Source organism: Melanerpes formicivorus, unplaced genomic scaffold (assembly GCF_026170545.1).
Source record: "Melanerpes formicivorus ecotype bairdi unplaced genomic scaffold, bMelFor1.0.p_v2 SCAF_171, whole genome shotgun sequence".
Classification (NCBI taxonomy): domain Eukaryota; kingdom Metazoa; phylum Chordata; class Aves; order Piciformes; family Picidae; genus Melanerpes; species Melanerpes formicivorus.
The window spans coordinates 162,305-182,212 of record NW_027142523.1 but is presented as its reverse complement, the minus strand read 5'-3'; the positions used below and the strand labels follow the sequence as shown (position 1 = coordinate 182,212).

General features: G+C 57.5%; 1 protein-coding gene across 1 annotated transcript in view; it reads left to right on the top strand.

The window, feature by feature from the left end:
- PTEN (phosphatase and tensin homolog) overlaps positions 1 to 16,691 on the top strand; it is a 77,309-nt gene extending 60,618 nt beyond the window's left edge. Inside the window, exons 7-9 of the mRNA XM_068169203.1 lie at positions 458 to 624; positions 11,692 to 11,916; positions 16,279 to 16,691. Of these exons, the coding sequence (XP_068025304.1) occupies positions 458 to 624; positions 11,692 to 11,916; positions 16,279 to 16,464 (578 nt within the window). The 3' untranslated portion in view covers positions 16,465 to 16,691. The remainder of the gene's footprint in view (positions 1 to 457; positions 625 to 11,691; positions 11,917 to 16,278) is intronic.
- Positions 16,692 to 19,908: the final 3,217 nt, after the last annotated feature.

Genomic DNA, 19,908 nt, shown 5'->3' with positions numbered 1-19,908 from the left:
CTGCAGCCAGCAGGGACAGCCCCAGCCAGAGCAGGCTGCTCCGAGCCCCACACAACCTGCCCTGCACTGCTGCCAGCCATGGGCAGCTCCCTGGGCAGCCTGGGCCAGGCTCTGCCCACCCTCAGCACCAAACATTTCTCCTTCTCTCCACTCTCAAGCTCCCTCTTGCAGGCCAAACCATCCCCCCTTGGCCTGGCACAAGAGGCCCTGCTCAGCAGTCTGTCCCCAGCTTTCTGCTGGGCCCTTGGAGCACTGCAAGGCCACCAGGAGGGCTCCCTGCAGCCTTCTCCCCTGCAGGCTGCCCAAGGCCAACTCTCCCAGCCTGGCTTCCAGCAGAGGGCTGGCCTCGGGGGTAGCTCCCAGCAGCCTTAGCTGGCAGGGGGAGACTCTGGCACTCACCACTGTGCCTTTCCAGGCCCTGTTGCTAACCAAGTGCTGCTGTGGTCTTGCCCTGCAGATCCTCAGTTCGTGGTGTACCAGCTGAAGGTGAAGATCTTCACCTCCCCGTCGGGCCCCTCGCGGCGGGAGGACAAGTTCATGTACTTCGAGTTCCCGCAGCCTCTGCCGGTCTGTGGCGACATCAAAGTGGAGTTCTTCCACAAGCAGAACAAGATGTTGAAGAAGGTTGGTCTGCTTGCTTGCCCTGGGGTCTGTGCTCGAGCCAAGCAGCCTCTCTGGGCTTAAGGAGCGAGGCAGAGCTCTCGGACCCTTCCCAGAGGAGTGCAGCACTGCGCCCAGGACAGGAGAGTCAAAAGGGAAGTGCTGCTGATAAACCTGGCTGCAAAGTGTCCAACACCAGCACAGCCCCAGGCCAGGGCTCTCCAAAACTCCTTATAGTTTCATAGTTTCATTCAGGGTTGGAAGGGACCACAAGGATCAGCCAGTTCCAACCCCCCTGCCATGGGCAGGGACACCCCACACTAGATCAGCCTGGCCAGAGCCTCATCCAGCCTGGGCCTAAACACCTCCAGGGACAGGGCCCCAACCACCTCCCTGGACAACCCATTCCAGGGCTTCACCACTCTCATGGGCAAGAACTTCCTCCTCCCCTCCAGCCTGAATCTCCCCACCTCCAGCTTCATTCCATTCCCCCTAGTCCTATCACTACCTGAGATCCCTCCAAACCAGGCCAAGTGCCCCCCCTCTCTGCACCCCCCCATACCTGATCAGTGCAGCTACCAACTCACCTCAGCAGCCCCAGGGACAGGCAGGCCCAAACTGCCAGCATGAGCAAGCCTGATCCAGGCCTCACTCCCCTGCACCAAACCCAAGATAAGGCTCTGGATGTGTGGCTGTGGATGAGGTCTGCCTGGACTGCAGCAAGGTCTTTGCCACCATCCCCCACAGCAAGCTCCTGGCCAGGCTCTCAGCCCCTGGCTGGGACAGCAGCACTCTGAGCTGGGTTAGGAACTGGCTGGAGGCTGAGCCCAGAGAGTGGTGGTGAATGGTGCCACAGCCAGCTGGCAGCCAGGCACCAGTGGTGTGCCCCAGGGAGCAGTGCTGGGCCCCAGCCTGATCAATATCTTCATTGATGATCTGGAGGAGGGGATGGAGTCCATCAGCAGTGAGTTTGCAGCTGACAGCAAGCTGGGGGCAGGAGTTGAGCTGTCAGAGGGTAGGAGAGCTCTGCAGAGGGACCTTGCCAGGCTGCACAGATGGGCAGAGGCCAAGAGGATGGCACTGAACAAGTCCAAGTGCCAGGGGCTGCACTTTGGCCACAGCAACCCCAGGCAGTGCTGCAGGCTGGGGGCAGAGTGGCTGAGAGCAGCCAGGCAGAGAGGGAGCTGGGGGTGGTGGTGGAGAGCAGCTGAAGAGGAGGCAGCAGTGTGCCCAGGGGCCCAAGAAGGCCAAGGACATCCTGGCCTGCAGCAGGAAGAGTGTGGCCAGCAGGAGCAGGGAAGTCCTTGTGCCCTGTGCTCAGCACTGCTGAGGCCACACCTGGAGTCCTGTGTCCAGCTCTGGGCTCCTCAGGTCAGGAAAGAGGTTGAGCTGCTGGAAGGTGTCCAGAGAAGGGCAAGAAAGCTGGGGAGGGGTCTGGGGCACAGCCCTGTGAGGAGAGGCTGAGGGAGCTGGGGTTGCTTAGCCTGGAGAAGAGGAGGCTCAGGGGAGGCCTTCTTGCTCTCTCCAACTCCCTGCAGGGAGGTTGGAGCCAGGTGGGGGCTGGGCTCTGCTCCCAGGCAACCAGCACCAGAACAAGAGGACACAGCCTCAAGCTGTGCCAGGGAGGTTTAGGAAGAAATTCTTCCCAGAGAGAGAGATTGGCCCTTGGGATGTGCTGCCCAGGGGGGTGGTGGAGTCCCCAACCCTGGAGGTGTTTAGGAAGAGCCTGGCTGAGGCCTTGGGTGCCATGGTTTGGTTGATCAGATGGTGCCGGGTTGGAGTGGATGATCTCTGAGGTCTTTTCCAGCCTGGTTAATTCTCCTCTATTCTGTCTCTTCAGTCCCCTGCTGCAGTGCCTTGTTGTGAGGTGCTGGAAGAATTTCTCCAGAGCTGGGAAGTTTCTCAGCATCTCAGTGGCATGGGACAAAAAACCCAACAAAAATTAAGCTGGGACTTAGTTGGAGACCAAAGGCAGAGGAGCAGCACAGCACTGGGTAGCATCTGTGAGAGTTGTTTCAAGACAGCCAGCATGGCTTGACTAGGGGCAGGTCCTGCCAGAGCAGCACTGTGGCCTTCTGTGACTGCCTGCCTGCCTCAGGGGGCAAGGGCTGACCTCTGGGTGGGATCTGTCTGGGCTGCTGCAAGGCCCTTGGCACAGTCCCCACAGCATCCTGCTGGCCCAGCTGGAGAGCCACAGATATTCTGGGTGGGTGCTCAGTGGGTAGGGAACTGGCTGGCTGGGCACATCCAGAGGGTGCTGGCTTGGAGTCCAGATGGAGAGCAGTGAGAGTGGGGTCCCTCAGGGGTCTGTGCTGGGACCTGTGCTGGTCAATATTTCTCTCAGTGCTATAGGCAGGGGGATCCAGGCACCAGCAGCAGGGTGCAGAGGGCACCAGGCTGAGTGGTGCTGTCCCTACAGCAGAGGGACAGGAGGGCATCCAGAGGCACCTGGGCAGGCTGCAGAGGTGGTGCCCAGGTGAAGCTCCTGAGGCTCACCAAGAGCAAGGGCAGGGTGCTGCAGCTGGGCTGGAACCATCCTCACTGCCAGTGCAGGCTGGGGGAGGAGGGGAGAGAAAGCAGCCCTGAGGAGAAGGCCTTGGGGGTGCTGGGGGGGGAGAAGCTGGGCAGGAGCAGGCAGTGTGAGCCTGCAGCACAGGAGGCCAAGGGCAGCCTGGGCTGCACCCAAAGCAGCACTGCCAGAGCTGCAGAGAGGAGATTCTGCCACTGGGCTCTGCTCTGGGGAGACCTCACCTGCAGGGCTGTGTGCAGGGCTGGAGCCCTCAGCACAGCAAGGACCTGGAGCTGATGGAGAGGCTCCAGAGGAGGCCATGGAAATGCTCAGGGGTTGGAGCAGCTCTGCTGTGGGCACAGGCTGAGGGAGCTGGGGGTGTTCAGCCTGCAGAAGAGAAGGCTTCAGGCAGACCTCAGAGCAGCCTGCCAGGACCTGAAGAGGCTCCAAGAAGGCTGCAGAGAGACTGCTCCCAAAGGCCTGCAGGGAGAGGAGCAGGGGCAAGGGCTGCAGAGCAGAGCAGATTGAGATTGGATGTGAGGAACAAGTTGTGCCCCAGGAAGCTGCTGGAGCACTGCAGCAGGCTGCCCAGGGAGGTGGTTGAGGCTCCCTGCCTGGAGCTATTGCAGGGGAGGCTGGAGAGGGCTCTGGGCAGCCTGCTCCAGTGGAGGATGTCCCTGCTGGCTGGGCTGGCTGAGCTCTGGAGCTCCCTTCCAGCCCAGACCCTTCTGTGAGTCTTCTCCATCCCTGCCTTGTGCTTTGGAGCTAGAGGAGCTCCTTCCCCGTGGTCCTTCTGACAGCTTGTGTGACACAGAGAGGCCAAGGTGAATGTTTGCTGCAGCACAGCCACCTTGGCACAGCACTGGACAGGTTTCTCTGTCCCAGGTGCTCCACCTCTGCTCCTGTTCAGGGTCTCCTGGCTCCACAGATCTTACTCTAACCCCCTGAAAGAGTTTGCCTTCCACTGTGGACATTGACACATCCTAGGTCCCCTCCAAGCCCTGATGCCCTGGTTAATGGGGAACAGGAGTAATTAGGAGTCACAGGATCCTGCCTGCCAGAGAGTGTGCTCTGTGCACAGAGTTCCTGGGAGCTGGAGTCACAGGGCTGCTGCCCACCACTGCCTCTTCCCCTGCCAAGGCTCTCTCTTAGCACATGCAGTAGGTAGCTTGCTTGCATACCTGCAGGCATCACAGCTCTGGGGCAGCTCTGGCTGAGCTCTGGAGCTCCCTTCCAAGCCAGAGCATTCTGTGATGCCACTGAAGTTAGTGCAGTGGGAAAGGAAGGAGCATGACTTGGTGCTCTCAGAAGCTGGAGGCAGATAAAAGGAGAGCTGCCTGCTCAGCCCAGTCTGGGCAGACCCCCTCCCCAAGCACAGGGCTGGTAGTGCATTCACCACTGCCTCACAGAGATGGTTTCTGGCAGCCAGAGCCAGGCAGCCTCTGCAAGCAGCTGCTGGCCTTCCAACTCAAGAGAAAGCTCTTCAGGAGAAGACCAGCACTTTGAGTCCTCTCAGCTTGAGCAGGACTTGAGAGCAGCCCATCAGCAGCTGGCAGGGTGGGTGACCCACTGCAGCACCTTGACAAACCCAAACTGCTTTGGTGGTGGGACAGGCTGAGAGCTGGGCCCAGGGGAGCCTCAGGAAGCTCAGTCAGGACAAGTGTGGAGCCCTTCACGGGGGCAGGAGTAAAACCAAGCACCACCAGTACAGACCAGAGGTCACTGCTGCAGAGCAGCTGCGTGGAGCAAGACCTTGGAGTGCTGGTGGGCAGCAAGGGCTGCAGGGGACAGCAATGTGCCCTGGGGGCCAAGAGAGCCAATGGGGGCCTGGGGGGCAGCAAGCAAAGTGTGGCCAGCAGGGCTGGGGAGGTTCTGCTCCCCCTCTGCTCTGCCCTGCTCAGACCACAGCTGCAATCCTGTGCCCAGTGCTGGGCTCCCCAGGTGCAGAGAGACAGAAAGCTGCTGGGGAGAGCCCAAGGGAGAGCCAGGAGGAGGAGTTGGGGACCTGAGCATCTGCCCTGTGGAGAGAGGCTGAGAGCCCTGGGGCTGCTGAGGCTGGAGAGGAGAAGGCTGAGAGGGATCTGCTCAATGTCTGTCAAGAGCTGAGGGCTGGGGGGCAAGGGGAGGGGGCCAAGCTCTGGTGGGTGGTGCACAGCCAGGAGCCAAGGAGCAGTGGATGCAAAGTGGAAGAGAGAAGGTTTCAGCTCAAGGGGAGGAGGAGAAACTTCTTTGGGGTGAGGCTGCTGGAGGCCTGGAGCAGGCTGCCCAGAGAGGTTGTGGAGTCTCCTGCTCTGGAGAGCTTCCAACCCCCCCTGGATGCCTTCCTGTGCAGCCTGCCCTGGGTGCCCTGCTCTGGCAGGGGGCTGGGCTGGATGCTCTCTGGAGGCCCCTTCCAAGCTGTAATGTTGTGTGCTTGAGTGAGTCCCAGCAGCAGAGGTTGCTGTGGGTTTCTGGTTCCCCTCCCCCGGCGTCCCTGCTGCTCTCCACCCCGGCTGCGGCCTGGGCAGGGCTGTGGGAGCGCCGCTTGTGCTTTGCCTTTGCCCCTTCATCTCCTGCTGACTGCATCTTGCTGGCTCCCCAGCCCAGGAGGGCTTGGGGTAATTGCTCTTTAGAAGAATGAACTTTGCAAATGTCAGCAGACTCTCAGCTGTTGCTCTGCAAAGGGTACCAGAGGTTCCCTCAGCCCTGGCTGCAGGAAGGCTGCTGGGGCCAGCCTGGGGCAGGTGGAGGCTGCTGGGGCTGTTCAGTCTCTGGGAGGCTGAGGGGAGGATGTTCTCAGAGTCTATCCATACCTGAGGGGTGGGTGCCAAGAGGAAGGTGCCAACCTCTTCTTGGTGGTGTCCAGTAATAGTAGGGCAAGGAACAATGGGTACAGGCTGGAACCCAGGAGGTTCCACTGCTGTGGTGTGAGGCTGCTGGAGGCCTGGAGCAGGCTGCCCAGAGAGGTTGTGGAGGCTCCTCTGGAGGCTTAGCAACCCCAGCTGGATGTGCTCTTGTGTGCTCTGCTCTGGGTGCCCCTGCTCTGGCAGGGGGGTTGGATTCAACCTCTGGAGGTCCCTTCCACCCCCTTCCACTCTGTGAAACAGGCTCTTCATGTTCTGATAGCTGGATAGCATCTCCAAAGCCCTTTGCAGCTAGTGCCTCAAAGTGCTTCCAGGTGCCTGTGGGTGACCTCAAAACTGAATGAAACTCAGGAGGACACAGGAATTGATGGCTTAAATGGCCCTGGAATGGGTTGCCCAGGTGGGTCATGGCTGCCCCCTCCCTGGAGGTGTTCAGGGCCAGACTGGGTGAGGCCTTGAGCAAGCTGGGCTGGTGGGAGGTGTCCCTGCCCATGGCCAGGGGATGCTCTTGTGATGGTCCCTCCCAAGCCAACCCATTGCATGGATCTCTGATTTGGCTTGCTCTCTGCAGTCAGAGGCTGGTACCAGCTCCAGGCAGAGGTCCATTGGTCTCTAAGGGAAGTGGAACACTGCACAGGGCAGGGACAAGTGTAGGCTGGGGGAGCTGGGGGTGTTCAGCCTGCAGAAGAGAGGGCTCCAGGCAGACCTCAGAGCAGCCTGCCAGGACCTGAAGAGGCTACAAGAAGGCTGCAAAGAGACTGCTCCCAAAGGCCTGCAGGGACAGGAGCAGGGGCAAGGGCTGCAGAGCAGAGCAGAGCAGATTGAGATTGGATGTGAGGAACAAGTTCTGCCCCAGGAGGCTGCTGGAACACTGCAGCAGGCTGCCCAGGGAGGTGGTTGAGGCTCCCTGCCTGGAGCTATTGCAGGGGAGGCTGGAGAGGGCTCTGGGCAGCCTGCTCCAGTGGAGGATGTCCCTGCTGGGTGCAGGGGGCTGGGCTGGATGGGCTCTGGAGGTGCCTCCCAGCCCAGAGCACTCTGTGGTGCCACTGAAGTTAGTGCAGTGGGAAAGGAAGGAGCATGACTTGGTGCTCTCAGAAGCTGGAGGCAGATAAAAGGAGAGCTGCCTGCTCAGCCCAGTTGTGTTGTTTAGTTTGAGTCCCCAGAGACCTCTGGAAATGGATCCCAAGGAAAAGAGATGAAAAGCTGTCTGGTGAGAAGTCTGACTCTGTTCTCCTGAGTCCCCACAGCTGCTTCTTCAGGCAGGCTCTTCAGAGCCAGGCAAACCCTTCCTGCTCCTTTCTCTGCCTGATGAAGGTGAAGGTGAGGCAGAGCCAGATGCTGCCTCTTGCTGGTGCTGCCTTGCATGCAGTGCCCTTGCTGCCCCTTCAAAGCTGCTTCAGCACTCTTGCTGTGAGCCACCCACCACCCACCTCCTGCAGCCTGGCCATCAGGGTGGCCCCCTCCTGCTGACCTCACTGCAGGTGTCAGGGGTGGCCCTGAGGATCAGCACCCAAGGGCATGGCTGCTTCTGCCTGTGGTCCTGAAGAAGGATGGGGCAGAGGGGTGCCCTCCCTCCCAGCTGCAGAGGTGGGAGCTCCCTGAGCTGTGGGCATGGTGCAGAAATGGACTCCTTTAAATTCTCACGGGAAGGATGACCTCTGCCCAGTGCTGAGACTGCAGGGGCTGTATCCTGCTCCCTCTGTCTGCTCCCTGCAGAGCTCTCTGCTGCTGGAAGCATCAGGGAATGGGCTGGAAGGGAGCTCCAGAGCTCAGCCAGCCCAGCCCCCTGCACTCAGCAGGGACATCCTCCACTGGAGCAGGCTGCCCAGAGCCCTCTCCAGCCTCCCCTGCAATAGCTCCAGGCATGGAGTCTCAACCACCTCCCTGGGCAGGTAGAAGCTGTTTCCTCAAGCACTGCTGAATCCCCAGTATCTCTGTACTTCCATGGTGCTCTCTGTGAGGGAGAAGCAGAGGAGTTAAGCAGGAGTCTCTCTCTTCTTGCTCCTTTCTTGTTGGCCCAGGAGAACCCTGTGATGTTTTGCTGGTGTTGATGCTGCCTTCAGCAGGCAGTGTTACATCAGGGCCAAGAAGGGCATCAGGGGCAGTCAGCATGGTTTTGGGAAGGGGAAGTCATGTCTGGCCAACCTGACAGCCTCTGATGAGGCCATAGGCAGTGGGATGGATGCTGGCAGAGCAGTGGATGTGGTTTGTCTTGATCTCAGGGAAGATTTGACACCCACAGCATCCTCCCAGCTGCAGTGAGGCAGTGTGCTCTGGGGGCTGGGCAGGGAGGGGGATGGGAGCTGCCTGAAGGACAGAAGTCAGAGAGCTGTGGTCAGTGGGACAGAGTCTGGTTGGAGGCCTGTGTCCAGTGGAGTCCCTCAGGCCTCAGCCCTGGGAGCAGAGCTCTGCAATCTCTTCCTCAGTGACCTGGCTGAGGGCACAGAGGGCACTGGCAGCAGGTTTGCTGCTGGCACCCAGCTGGGAGCAGTGGTGAGAGCCCTCAGGCTGTGCTGCCAGCCAGCCAGAGCTGGGCAGGCTGAGAGCTGGGCAGGGAGCAAGGGAATGAAAGCCAACAAGGGCAAGGGCAGAGCCTGGCAGCTGGGCAAGAACAAGCCCAGGCAGCAGGAGAGGTTGGGCACTGAGCTGCTGGAGAGCAGTGAAGGGGACAAGGAGCTGGGGGTGCTGGGGGGTGGGAGGCTGAGCAGGAGCCAGCAAGGAGCTCTGGTGGCCAAGAAGGCCAAGGGCAGCCTGGGCTGCATGAGAAGGGCTGTGGGCAGCAGGTCAGAGAGGCAGTGAGCACAAACTGGGATCCTGGAGGTTCCACCTCAACACCAGGGAAAATTTCTTCCCTGGGAGGGTGCCAGAGGCCTGGAGCAGGCTGCCCAGGGGGGTTGTGGAGTCTCCCTCTGTGGAGAGATTCCAACCCCCCCTGGCTGTGTTGCTGTGTGCCCTGCCCTGGGTGCTGCTGCCCTGGCAGGGCTTGGACTGGAGGAGCTCTGGAGCTCCCTTCCAGCCCAGAGCATTCTGTGTTTTGTGAGGCACATTAGGACTGCTTCTCTTCCACCTCTGATTCCTCCCCTGCTCACCACCAGGAGTGAGTAAGTAGGAAGTGGGGCAGGACTTGGATTCTCCAACAGGCAATTGGAATGGGGTCCCTCTGGAAAGCCAAGGTGTCAGTGAGCTCAGAGGAGTCTGGCTGTGTGCTGGCTCTGGGTGGTCCCAAGGAATGTCAGCTTCTGGGGTGTGCTGGCTTGGGCAGCCCTGCAGCTTTAACAGAAAAGCAGAACTGGTGCCTGCTGTGGGCAGCCTCACACTTTGCATCTGGATATTCTGCCTGAAAATGCAGTGTGAAACAGAAGGGGCTGGCTGGGATGGGGAAGGAAATGTGACTCAGTTTCAGATGGGAAGTGCTTCATGTGCTGGTCAGGACCGACCTGCTCACAGGACCTGGGTTTGGAAACACCACAGGATCACAGCTCAGAGGATGTGAGGGGCTGGAAGGGACCTCTGGAGAGCTTCCAGCCCAAGCCCTGCCAGAGCAGCACCATAGGATCCAGCACAGGTCCCACAGGAACACATCCAGACAGGGCTGCAGAGGCTCCAGAGCAGGAGACTCCACAACCTCTCTGGGCAGCCTGCTCCAGGGCTCCAGCACCCTCCCACCAAACAAGTTTCTCCTCATGTTGAGGTGGAGCTTGCCATGTCCTAGTTGGTATCCATTGCTCCTTGCCCTGTTGCTGGACCCCACTGACAAGAGCCTGGCACCTTCATCCTGACCCCCTCCCCCCAGATATTCACAGACAGATCAGATCCCCTCTGGGGCTGCTCTTCTCCACACTCAACAGCCCCAAGGCTCTCAGCCTTCCCTCACAGCAGAGAGGAAGGGGAAGGATCTCCTCTAGCTCCACAGCACAAGGCAGGGATGGAGAAGGCTCACAGAAGGGTCTGGGCTGGAAGGTACCTCCAGAGCTCAGCCAGCCCAGCCCCCTGCACTCAGCAGGGACATCCTCCACTGGAGCAGGCTGCCCAGAGCCCTCTCCAGCCTCCCCTGCAATAGCTCCAGGCAGGGAGCCTCAACCACCTCCCTGGGCAGCCTGCTGCAGTGTTCCAGCAGCCTCCTGGGGCACAACTTGTTCCTCACATCCAATCTCAATCTGCTCTGCTCTGCTTTGCAGCCCTTGCCCCTGCTCCTGTCATTGCTGGCCCTTAGGAACTGTCTCTCTGCAGCCTTCTTGTGCTGCACCCTTCAGGTGCTGGCAGGCTGCTAGTTGGCCTCCCCAGTTGTCCCTGTGAAGACCTCAGCAGTGGTTCCAATGAAACAGCCCTGTTTGTATCCAAAAGGATCCATGGATCCAGCCCCAGGTGCCCCCAGTTTGTGCCAGCACTTGGAGCAGGGCTCCCAGGCCTGGCTGGCACCATAGCCCTGCTTCTGGCTTCCACTCTTGCAGCAGGCTGAGGGCAGGCAGCCTCTGCAGTCAGAGCTTGGAGGGAGGCTGGCAGGCTGGCAGGCTGGCTTCTCTACAAGACTTTGGTGTGCTGAAGGGAGAGTTTCTGCCTCTCAGGAAACCTTTGTCCATCTTCAGCACTTCCTGGGCCCTGAGAGCCCAAAAGCACTGAGCAAAGGAGCACCTCTGCACTACCTGGACTCCAGAGACCCTCCCTAGATAGGGGGAGCTGGGAGCAGTCTGATCTCAGTGATTCTGTGCCAGAGGAGGCTCATGGGGAAGGCAACAGCCACCTAAGGCTGCTTCAGGCAGGTTGCCTCTTGGGTTTGGTTGCTTCTTGGCCAAGGTATGAGCAAACAAACCAAACCCCAAACTTTCTTCATGCTTTGTTGGTTGCAAGTTTAACTCTTGTCATTTGTGGGCATCTGCCTTCCCCCCTCCCCTCCCCCTAGGTTTGATGGTTTTTAGATGGAACTTTGGATTAGGAGCCACTGACTTGCTTCAGAGGGGCTTGGATTGACAAAACCTTTTGCATCTTGGCCAGGAGAGCAGTGGGGAAAATGTCTTTGCATGCAGTGTCCTGGGAGCCTCTGGGAAGGGCTGGGACCAGCACCTGGGGGCAGCTGGGACCAGCACCTGGGGGCAACTGGGACCAGCACCTGGGGGCAACAGGGAGCCACTTGGAAGAGGTGGAAGCCAGTGGGAAGTGCTGGGAGCTACTGAGATCCACTGGGAAGGGCTGGGACCAGCACCTGGGAGCCACTTGGAAGAGGTGGAAGCCAGTGGGAAGTGCTGGGAGCTACTGGGATCCACTGGGAAGGGCTGGGACCAGCACCTGGGAGCCACTTGGAAGAGGTGGAAGCCAGTGGGAAGTGCTGGGAGCTACTGGGATCCACTGGGAAGGGCTGGGACCAGCACCTGGGAGCCACTTGGAAGAGGTGGAAGCCAGTGGGAAGTGCTGGGAGCTACTGGGATCCACTGGGAAGGGCTGGGACCAGCGCCGTGGGGGAGCTGGCAGGCAGCCTGCCCGGACACCACATTCCTTTGTGGCCCACTGTAGGTGATCCTGCCCTGGCAGGTGGGGGTGGAGTGGGGTTCCAGCCTCTGCTGTGGGGTGGTTCTGTGCAGGCAGCGATGCCCTGCTGGCCCAGAGAAGCTTTGCCTGCTGTTCTGCCCCCGCCACCACCGCTCCCCGCTTGGGTTCCCCCCAGCCGCTGCCGTTGGAAGTCTCAAGGTGCCAGTAGTGGAATACTAAAGCCCAGCTTGTTCTTCTGTGTTCTTCCTCCCTCAGGACAAAATGTTTCACTTTTGGGTAAATACATTCTTCATAGGACTGGATGAGAACTCAGACAAAGTAGAGAACGGGAGCCTGGTGGCGGATCAGGAGCTGGATGGCATCTTCAGCACCGAGCGCTCCGACAACGACAAGGAGTACCTGATCCTCACCCTCACCAAGAACGACCTGGACAAAGCAAATAAAGACAAAGCCAACAGATACTTCTCTCCAAACTTCAAGGTCAGTGTGAAGAGAGCTGCCTGACAGGACCTGCTTGTTCTGTCTTGCCTTCTCCTGCGGAGACCGACTCCAAGACATGGGGGTGTTCAGTCTGCAGCAAGAGAAGTGTGGCCAGCAGGGCCAGGGAGGGGATTCTGCCCCTCTGCTCCACTCTGCTGAACCCACAGCTGCAGCTCTGGGGCCAGTGCTGGAGCCCCCAGCACAGGAAGGCTCTGGAGGGGCTGGAAGGTGTCCAGAGCAGGGCCAGGAGGAGGAGCAGAGGGCTGGAGCTGCTCTGCTCTGCAGACAGCCTGAGAGAGTTGGGCTTGTGCAGGCTGGAGAGGAGAAGGCTCCCAGGAGCCCTTCTGGTGGCCTTCCAGGATCTGCAGGGGGCTGCAAGCAAGCTGGGGAGGGACTTTGGAGGGGGTGAGGGAGGGAGAGGAGTGGGGGGGATGGAGCAAAAGGAGAAGTGGGGAGCTGGAGCTTGGCTGTGAGGAAGAAGTTGTTGGGCAGGAGGGTGGTGAGAGCCTGGCCCAGGTTGCCCAGGGAGGTGGTGGAAGCCTCCTGGCTGGAGGTGTTTGCAGCCAGGCTGGAGGTGGCTGTGAGCAAGCTGCTGTGGTGTGAGGTGTCCCTGCCCATGGTTGGGGGTTGGGGCTGTCTGAGCCTTGGGGTCCCTGCCAGCCCTGCCAGCTCTGTGAGTCTAATGAAGCTCCATTTCCAGGGCACAGTCTCACAGTATCACTAAGGTTGGAAGAGACCTTGAGGATCACTGAGTCCAACCTATGAACACAGACCCCATGACTAGACCATGGCACCAAGTGCCACATCCAGTCCCCTCTTGAACACCTCCAGGGATGGGGACTCCACCACCTCCCTGGGCAGCACATTCCAATGATGAATGACTCTCTCAGTGAAGAACTTTCTCCTCACCTTGAGTCTAAACCTCCCCTGGCACAGCTGGAGACTGGCTCCAACCTCCCTTCAGGTAGTTGTAGAGGGCAATGAGGTCACCCCTGAGCCTCCTCTTCTCCAGGCTAAACAACCCCAGCTCCCTCAGCCTCTCCTCACAGGGCTGTGCTTAAGGCCTCTCCCCAGCCTTGTTGCCCTTCTCTGGACACCTTCAAGTCTCTCAATGTCCTTCTTAAACTGAGGAGCCCAGAGCTGGACACAGGACTCCAGGTGTGGCCTAAGCAGTGCTGAGCACAGAGCACAAGGACTTCCCTGCTCCTGCTGGCCACACTCTGCCTGCTGCAGGCCAGGATGCCCTTGGCCTTCTTGACCACCTGGGCACACTGATGGCTCATATTCAGGTGGCTGTCCATCAGCACCCCCAGGTCCCTCTCTGTTTGGGAGCTCTCAGCCACTCTCTCCCTAGCCTGTGGCACTGCCTGGGGTTGCTGTGGCCAAAGTGCAGCCCCTGGCACTTGGACTTGTTCAGTGCCATCCTGTTGGCCAATGCCCATCTGTCTAGTCAGTCGAGGTCCCTCTGCAGAGCTCTCCTACCCTCTAACTGACCAACATCTGCTCCTAACTTGATGTCATCTGCAAACTTGCTGATGACTGACTCAATGCCCTCATCCAGATCATCAATGAAGATGTTAAAGAGCACAGGGCCCAGCACTGATCCCTGGGGCACACCACTGGTGCCTGGCTGCCAGCTGGCTGTGGCACCGTTCACCACCACTCTCTGGGCTCAGCCTCCAGCCAGTTCCTAACCCAGCTCAGAGCTGCTGTCCAAGCCAGGGGGTGACAGGTTAGCCAGCATACAAACCTTAGAACACACAGTGCAGTCAGTCTGTGCCAAATGGATTGACATAGATGTGCAATGAAGGAAACAACACAGGGAGCCCCTGGAATTGTTTCCTGAGCCCTCTGGACAGTCCAGAGGGGCTGCTCACAGCCTCCCTGCTGCCTCAGCCCTGTGCCTTACACAGTCTAAGCAGAGGAGGAGAGTTCAGTTCCCCTGCACAGTCAAAGAGAGGTGGGAGGCAGCCCTGCAAGCCATGAGGGAGCAGCAGCAAGCAGCAGGCAGCAGAGTTGATGCAGCTGAGCTGTACCCCAGGCAGCAAAGCCAGTGGAGTGGTGTCAGCACAGCAGCTGTCAGGAGGTTTGCATCCACTGGCAATTTATTTACCCTTTTTCAATCCAAAATGTCCAGGAAGTTCTTCTTTGTCAGTTAGGAGGTGCTGAGGAAGGGCTGAGGGAGCTCAGCCTGGAGGCTCCAAGGAGACCTCAGAGCAGCCTTTCAGTATCTGAAAGGGGGCTGCAAGAATAATGGGGAGAGACTGTTCCCAAGTGCCTGCAGGGACAGGAGCAGGGGCAAGGGCTTCAAACTAGAGCAACAGGCTGCCCAGGGGGGTGGTTGAGGCTCCATGCCTGGAGCTATGCCAGGGGAGGCTGGAGAGGGCTCTGGGCAGCCTGCTCCAGCGGAGGATGTCCCTGCTGAGTGCAGGGGGCTGGGCTGGCTGAGCTCTGGAGCTCCCTTCCAGCCCAGAGCACTCTGTGACTGACAAGTGTTGTGTGCCACAAGAGAGTGATGCTGCTGCTGTCTCAGGTGTCTGGCACTGCACTGTGCATTTGATGGTAGGGATTGGGTTAGGAGGAGGGGAAAGGCTGGGATTATTGTTTTGAAGGCAGTTGGTTGCCTCTGCTGGAGCTGGAAGTGGAGCAGGAGAGCTTCCCAGGAAGTCTCTAGCTAAATCCTCGTTTGCAGAAGCCTGTTCATGAGATTGTGCTCCTGTGAGCTCTTGATCTGCTCCTGTGAGCTGCTATCCAATGTTTCCCAGTTCAGTCCATGCCCTGCTTTGGAGGGCCCTTCCAGCCTGGACTGTTCTGTGCTTCTATGATTCCCATTCTTACTCCAGACTAGAGATGGAACCACTGAGTCAGAGAATCAACCAGGTGGGAAAAGGCCTCAGAGATCATCAAGTCCAACCTATCCCCCAGCACCATCTGATCAACCAAACCATGGCTCCAAGGGCCTCATCCAGTCCCCTCTTGAACACCTCCAGGGATGGGGACTCCACCACCTCCCTGGGCAGCACATCCCAAGGGCCAACAACTCTCTCAGTGAAGAACTTTCTCCTCACCTCCAGCCCAAACCTCCCCTGGCACAGCTTGAGACTGTGTCCTCTTGTTCTGGTGCTGGCTGCCTGGGAGCAGAGCCCAACCCCCACCTGGCTACAACCTCCCTGCAGGCAGTTGGAGAGAGCAAGAAGGTCTCCCCTGAGCCTCCTCTTCTCCAGGCTAAGCAACCCCAGCTCCCTCAGCCTCTCCTCACAGGGCTGTGCCCCAGACCCCTCCCCAGCTTTCTTGCCCTTCTCTGGACACCTTCCAGCAGCTCAACCTCTTTCCTGACCTGAGGAGCCCAGAGCTGGACACAGGACTCCAGGTGTGGCCTCAGCAGTGCTGAGCACAGGGCACAAGGACTTCCCTGCTCCTGCTGGCCACACTCTTCCTGCTGCAGGCCAGGATGCCCTTGGCCTTCTTGGCCCCCTGGGCACACTGCTGCCTCCTGTTCATCTGCTGTCCACCAGCAATTGGCCTCCAGCCAGTTCCTCACCCAGCTTAGAGTGCTGCTGCCCAGGCCAGGGGCTGAGAGCCTGGCCAGGAGCTTGCCAAGAAGGCTGCTGGGCCATGGCCAAGGCTCACTACTGCACACTGCTCCTCACCAACCACACCAACCCCCAGGTGAAGGCTGCAAAGCACTGAGCCACAGCTTCTGTTTAGCTTCAGTTCTGCCTCCTGTGTAATACAGGCCCTCAAGATCAGTGCTTCAGGTAGCTGCCCTCAGTGCAGCTCCTTTCCACCGAAGGGCCTTGCCTGCAGCCACAGAGCACTCACAGCAGAGCTCTGAGCTGGCTGCTGCTGCCAGCAGGAGAAAATCATAGCCCCTCAGCCCTCCCCAGCACGGAGTGCTGCTGTCCAAGGCTGGGGCTGACAGCTTGGCCAGGAGCTTGCTGTGGGGGATGGTGGCAAAGGCCTTGCTGCAGCCCAGGCAGACCTCATCCCCAGCCTGCCCCACAGCCCCCAGGCAGTGCCCTGGGCATGGAAGGAGCTCAGGTTGGTCAGGCAGGAGCTGCCCTGCCTAAACCCCTGCTGGCTGGGCCTGAGGCCTTGGCCATGCTGTAGGTGCTGTGTGATTGCACTCCAGGTGACTGCTCCACAGCCTTGCCTGGCACTGAGCTCAGGCTGCCAGCCCTGGGATTCCCTGGCTCCTCCTTCCAGCCCTGCTTGTGGATGGGCATCATGTTGGCCAGAGCCGGAGGAGGGGATCGGTGCTGGCCTGTTAAAAGCTGTTAGCTGTTCTTGATGGGAGCCCCAGGTCCTCTTTCTGAAGGCTGTTCTCTTCTTTCTTGCCCCCTCTGCTCCCCTCCCCTGCAGGTGAAGCTGTTTTTCACCAAGACAGTGGAAGAGCCATCCAACCCCGAGGCCAGCAGTTCCACCTCCGTCACCCCTGACGTTAGTGACAATGAACCTGATCATTATAGATACTCTGACACCACTGACTCTGACCCAGAGAACGAACCTTTTGATGAGGATCAGCACACACAGATCACAAAAGTCTGAATATTTTTTTTATCTCTGATTAAAAACACACAAAAAAAACAAACAAACAAACAAACCAACAAACAAACAAAACACAAAGCAAACCCGAAACGGAAAGACCAGAACCAAACCAAACCCAACAGCAACAACCACACAGAGAGAAAACAGAACCACCTCCCACCCACCCAAGCACCCAAACACCCACCCAGGGGTTGACAAACTTGAATAAACTGAAGCAAGGAACTTTTGGGGGGGGGGGGAACAGGTGATTTGGGGAGGGGGGGGTTGATTTGGGGGTGGGGAGCAGGGGAGGTTTTGTGGTGGGGTTTTGATTTAGTTTGGGGGTGGGTAGAGGGTTTCTTGTTAGGGGTTTATTGGTGGCTTTTTGTTTGGGGGTTTGTGTTGGGCTGCTTTTGTTGGGGGGGGTTTATGTTGGGGTTTTAGGTTGGTTTTGATTTGGGGCTGGGTTTTTTGGGGGGTGTTTTTTGTTTGGGGTTTGGGTTCTTTGGGGTTTTTGCTTAGGTTTGGGGGTTTTGGGGTGTTTTTTGTTTGGGGTTTGAGTTCTTTGGGGTTTTAGGGATTGTTTTGGGTGTTTTTTGTTTGGGGTTTGGGTTCATTGGGGGTTTTGCTTAAGTTTGGGGTTTTTGGGGTGTTTTTAGTTTGGGGTTTGGGTTCTTTGGGGTTTTTGGTTAGGTTTGGGGGTTTCGGGGTGTTTTTTGTTTGGGCTTTAGGTTCTTTGGGGTTTTAGGGTTTGTTTTGGGTGTTTTTTGTTTGGGGTTTGGGTTCTTTGGGGGTTTTTGGTTAGGTTTGGGGGTTTTGGGGTGTTTTTTGTTTGGGGTTTGGGTTCATTGGGGGTTTTGGGGTTGTTTTGGGTGTTTTTTGTTTGGGGTTTAGGTTCTTTGGGGTTTTAGGGGTTGTTTTGGGTGTTTTTTGTTTGGGGTTTGGGTTCTTTGGAGGTTTTGGTTAGGTTTGGGGGTGTTTTTTGTTTGGGGTTTGGTTTCTTTGGGGTTTTTGTTTGGGTTTTTTTGTGGTGTTTTTTGTTTGGGGTTTGGTTTCTTTGGGGTTTTTGGTTAGGTTTGGGGGTTTTGTTTGGGGTTTTGGTGTTTTTTGTTTGGGGTTTGGGTTCTTTGGGGTTTTTGCTTTGGTTTTTTTTTTGTTTGGGTTTTTTGTTTTGGGTTTTTTGTTGCTTTTTTATGTTGTTCTTTTAATTTGGGGTTTTTTGGGTGGTGTTTTTTGTTTGGGGTTTTGTTTTTTGGGGGGTTTTGGTTAGGTTTGGTTTTTTGTTTGGGGTTTTGGTTTTTTTTTGGTTGCTTTATGTTGTTTCTTTAATTTGGGGGGGTTGGGGTGTTTTTTGTTTGGGGTTTTGTTTCTTTGGGGGTTTTGGTTAGGTTTGGTTTTCTTGTTTGGGGGTTGGGGGTTTTTCGTTTGTTTGGGGTTTGGTTTGGTTTTTGGTTGTGGGTTTTTTTTTCTCCTCGATGGCAGAAGGACAATAGTGTAGGAACAATTCTTTCCTTGACCAATCTCCTTGGGGTTTTTTTGAGGGGTGTTTTTTTTTCGGGGGGGGGGGAGGAGGTTGGGTTCTTTTTGCCCTCCAGGGTTCAAGACACCGCTCGTCCGGTTGGCAAAACAGAGGAGGAAACGAAAGCTTCCCCAGGTCTGCTCTTGTGTCTCTCCCTGCTTGTGTTGCGAGGACATGGGGAAAAGCCCCACTCAACCCCTTCAATTAGGACCTCTTCAAACCATGGCACTTTCCCATTTGATTCCAGTTTTGTAAAAGTGGAGACCTTTGTGTTTTCCTTCCTGCCTCCCCTTCTCCCCCCCATCGTGTTCCCTCACCAACCGAAGATGATGTCCAGGTTCGCATCCTGCCCCTTTTGGGTTCTGGGGGTTTTATTGCACTTGTGTGGCAACAGGAGAAAAAACAAAACAAGCAACCCAAACACATCTGCACAGTTGGCTAAAGAGATGTTTCTAGAAGGTTGGGGGATGGGCAAGGAGTTTAGCCTGCTGGAGCTCGGCCTGTGTGTACCATCAATCCTTTCTTTGGCACGCTGCCCCGGGTCCTCCTCGGACGCTTGGAGAGTCGTCGCCGTCGCTGCTTCTCCTCTGTGCATTGTATTGGTTGGTTTTAGTTTCTTTTTCCTTTTTTTCTGGTGTGTGTTGGTTTTTATCAGTGTAATGGTGCTAGAAAAGGCAGCTAGGAGGGAGCAACTCTGTCTGTTAGGGGGGACAGGAAACTTCGAACCTTGGCGTCGCCCACGAGAAATGAAGGGAGAACCGTTCTCGGGGCGGGGGGACGGGGGCGGTGTGTGCGCGGGGAGGGGGCCGTCACAGCAAGGAAGCACAGCAACAATGACTTAACCATACAAATGTGGAGGCTTTCAGCTTCGAAACCAATTGTTACAAACCCCAGGCAATGGCTTTGTCCTCCCTGGCTGGGTGGAAGTTTGTCCCCCCCGGGTTGTAACGGCTGCTCCGTCTCCGGCCTACGTCCCGGCCGGCGCTCTGCTCGCGCCTCCCGCCGCTGGACACGGAGGGTTGCCGAGGGGTTTCTTGCAATCAAAACTCCTGCCTCTCAATGCTTCGTGTGCTGCCTTGCAAAGGTGGTTGGGGTTTATTATTACTGTTCTTATTTTTTCTTCTCCTTCCTCCTCCTCCTTGCTCAGAGAACGTTTTCGTAACGGTGCACAGGGAAGGTCGGTTGGAGGTGCTGCAGGTCGAGTGGTGGCTTGGCTGGTTGCTGTTGCAATTGCTTCCATCAGACCTCTTGTCAGCCCCTTCCACCCCTTTGAACCTCACACATTCTATCACAAGGAGCTTTGGGCTCGGTCTGGGGGTTTTTGGGGGGGTGGGTTTTTTTTGCAGTTTTGCACACACTTTTTGAAATCCAAGGAAAATGTCATTAACTGTTAGGGAGCTTTACTTGAATGCTCAGCCCCGAGCGTGCTGAGAAGCCCCAGACATCAGGCAGGCTGCTGGAGGGGAAGCCAGCACTGCAGTCAGCTCTCTAGATGTGCATTGTCCCAAACCTGTTGGTTGCTGTTAAACAAACCCCAAGCAAAACCAAGCCTCAACCAGTCAGATTTGCAAGCTGGCAGTGCTGTATGGTTGGTTTGGAGGGACCTAACCCAGAGATCTGGTCTGTGATGGCCATGCCCAGCCTGCAGCTGACTTCAGACTGCAGCTCTTGTTGCCTCCCAGCCTGAAGGGGCTGACAAAAGCATCCTCTTAAGTCATGCCGTGAGGAGCTGTCCCCAGATGGACACTTTCAGCTTGTAATACGCAGGCCCCCACCCCCTTTTAATTCACTTGTTGGTGCTGACATTGAAATTGAGGAGCTGTGTGGAATCTGGAAGGGCCCTGTCCAACAGCATTAATGGGAAGGGTTTGAAGGAGCCCAGGCCAGGTCCTCCAGCAGTTCCCCAGTGGTAACCAAAGGGCTGAAGTGCTTTCTTGGCTCGGGGT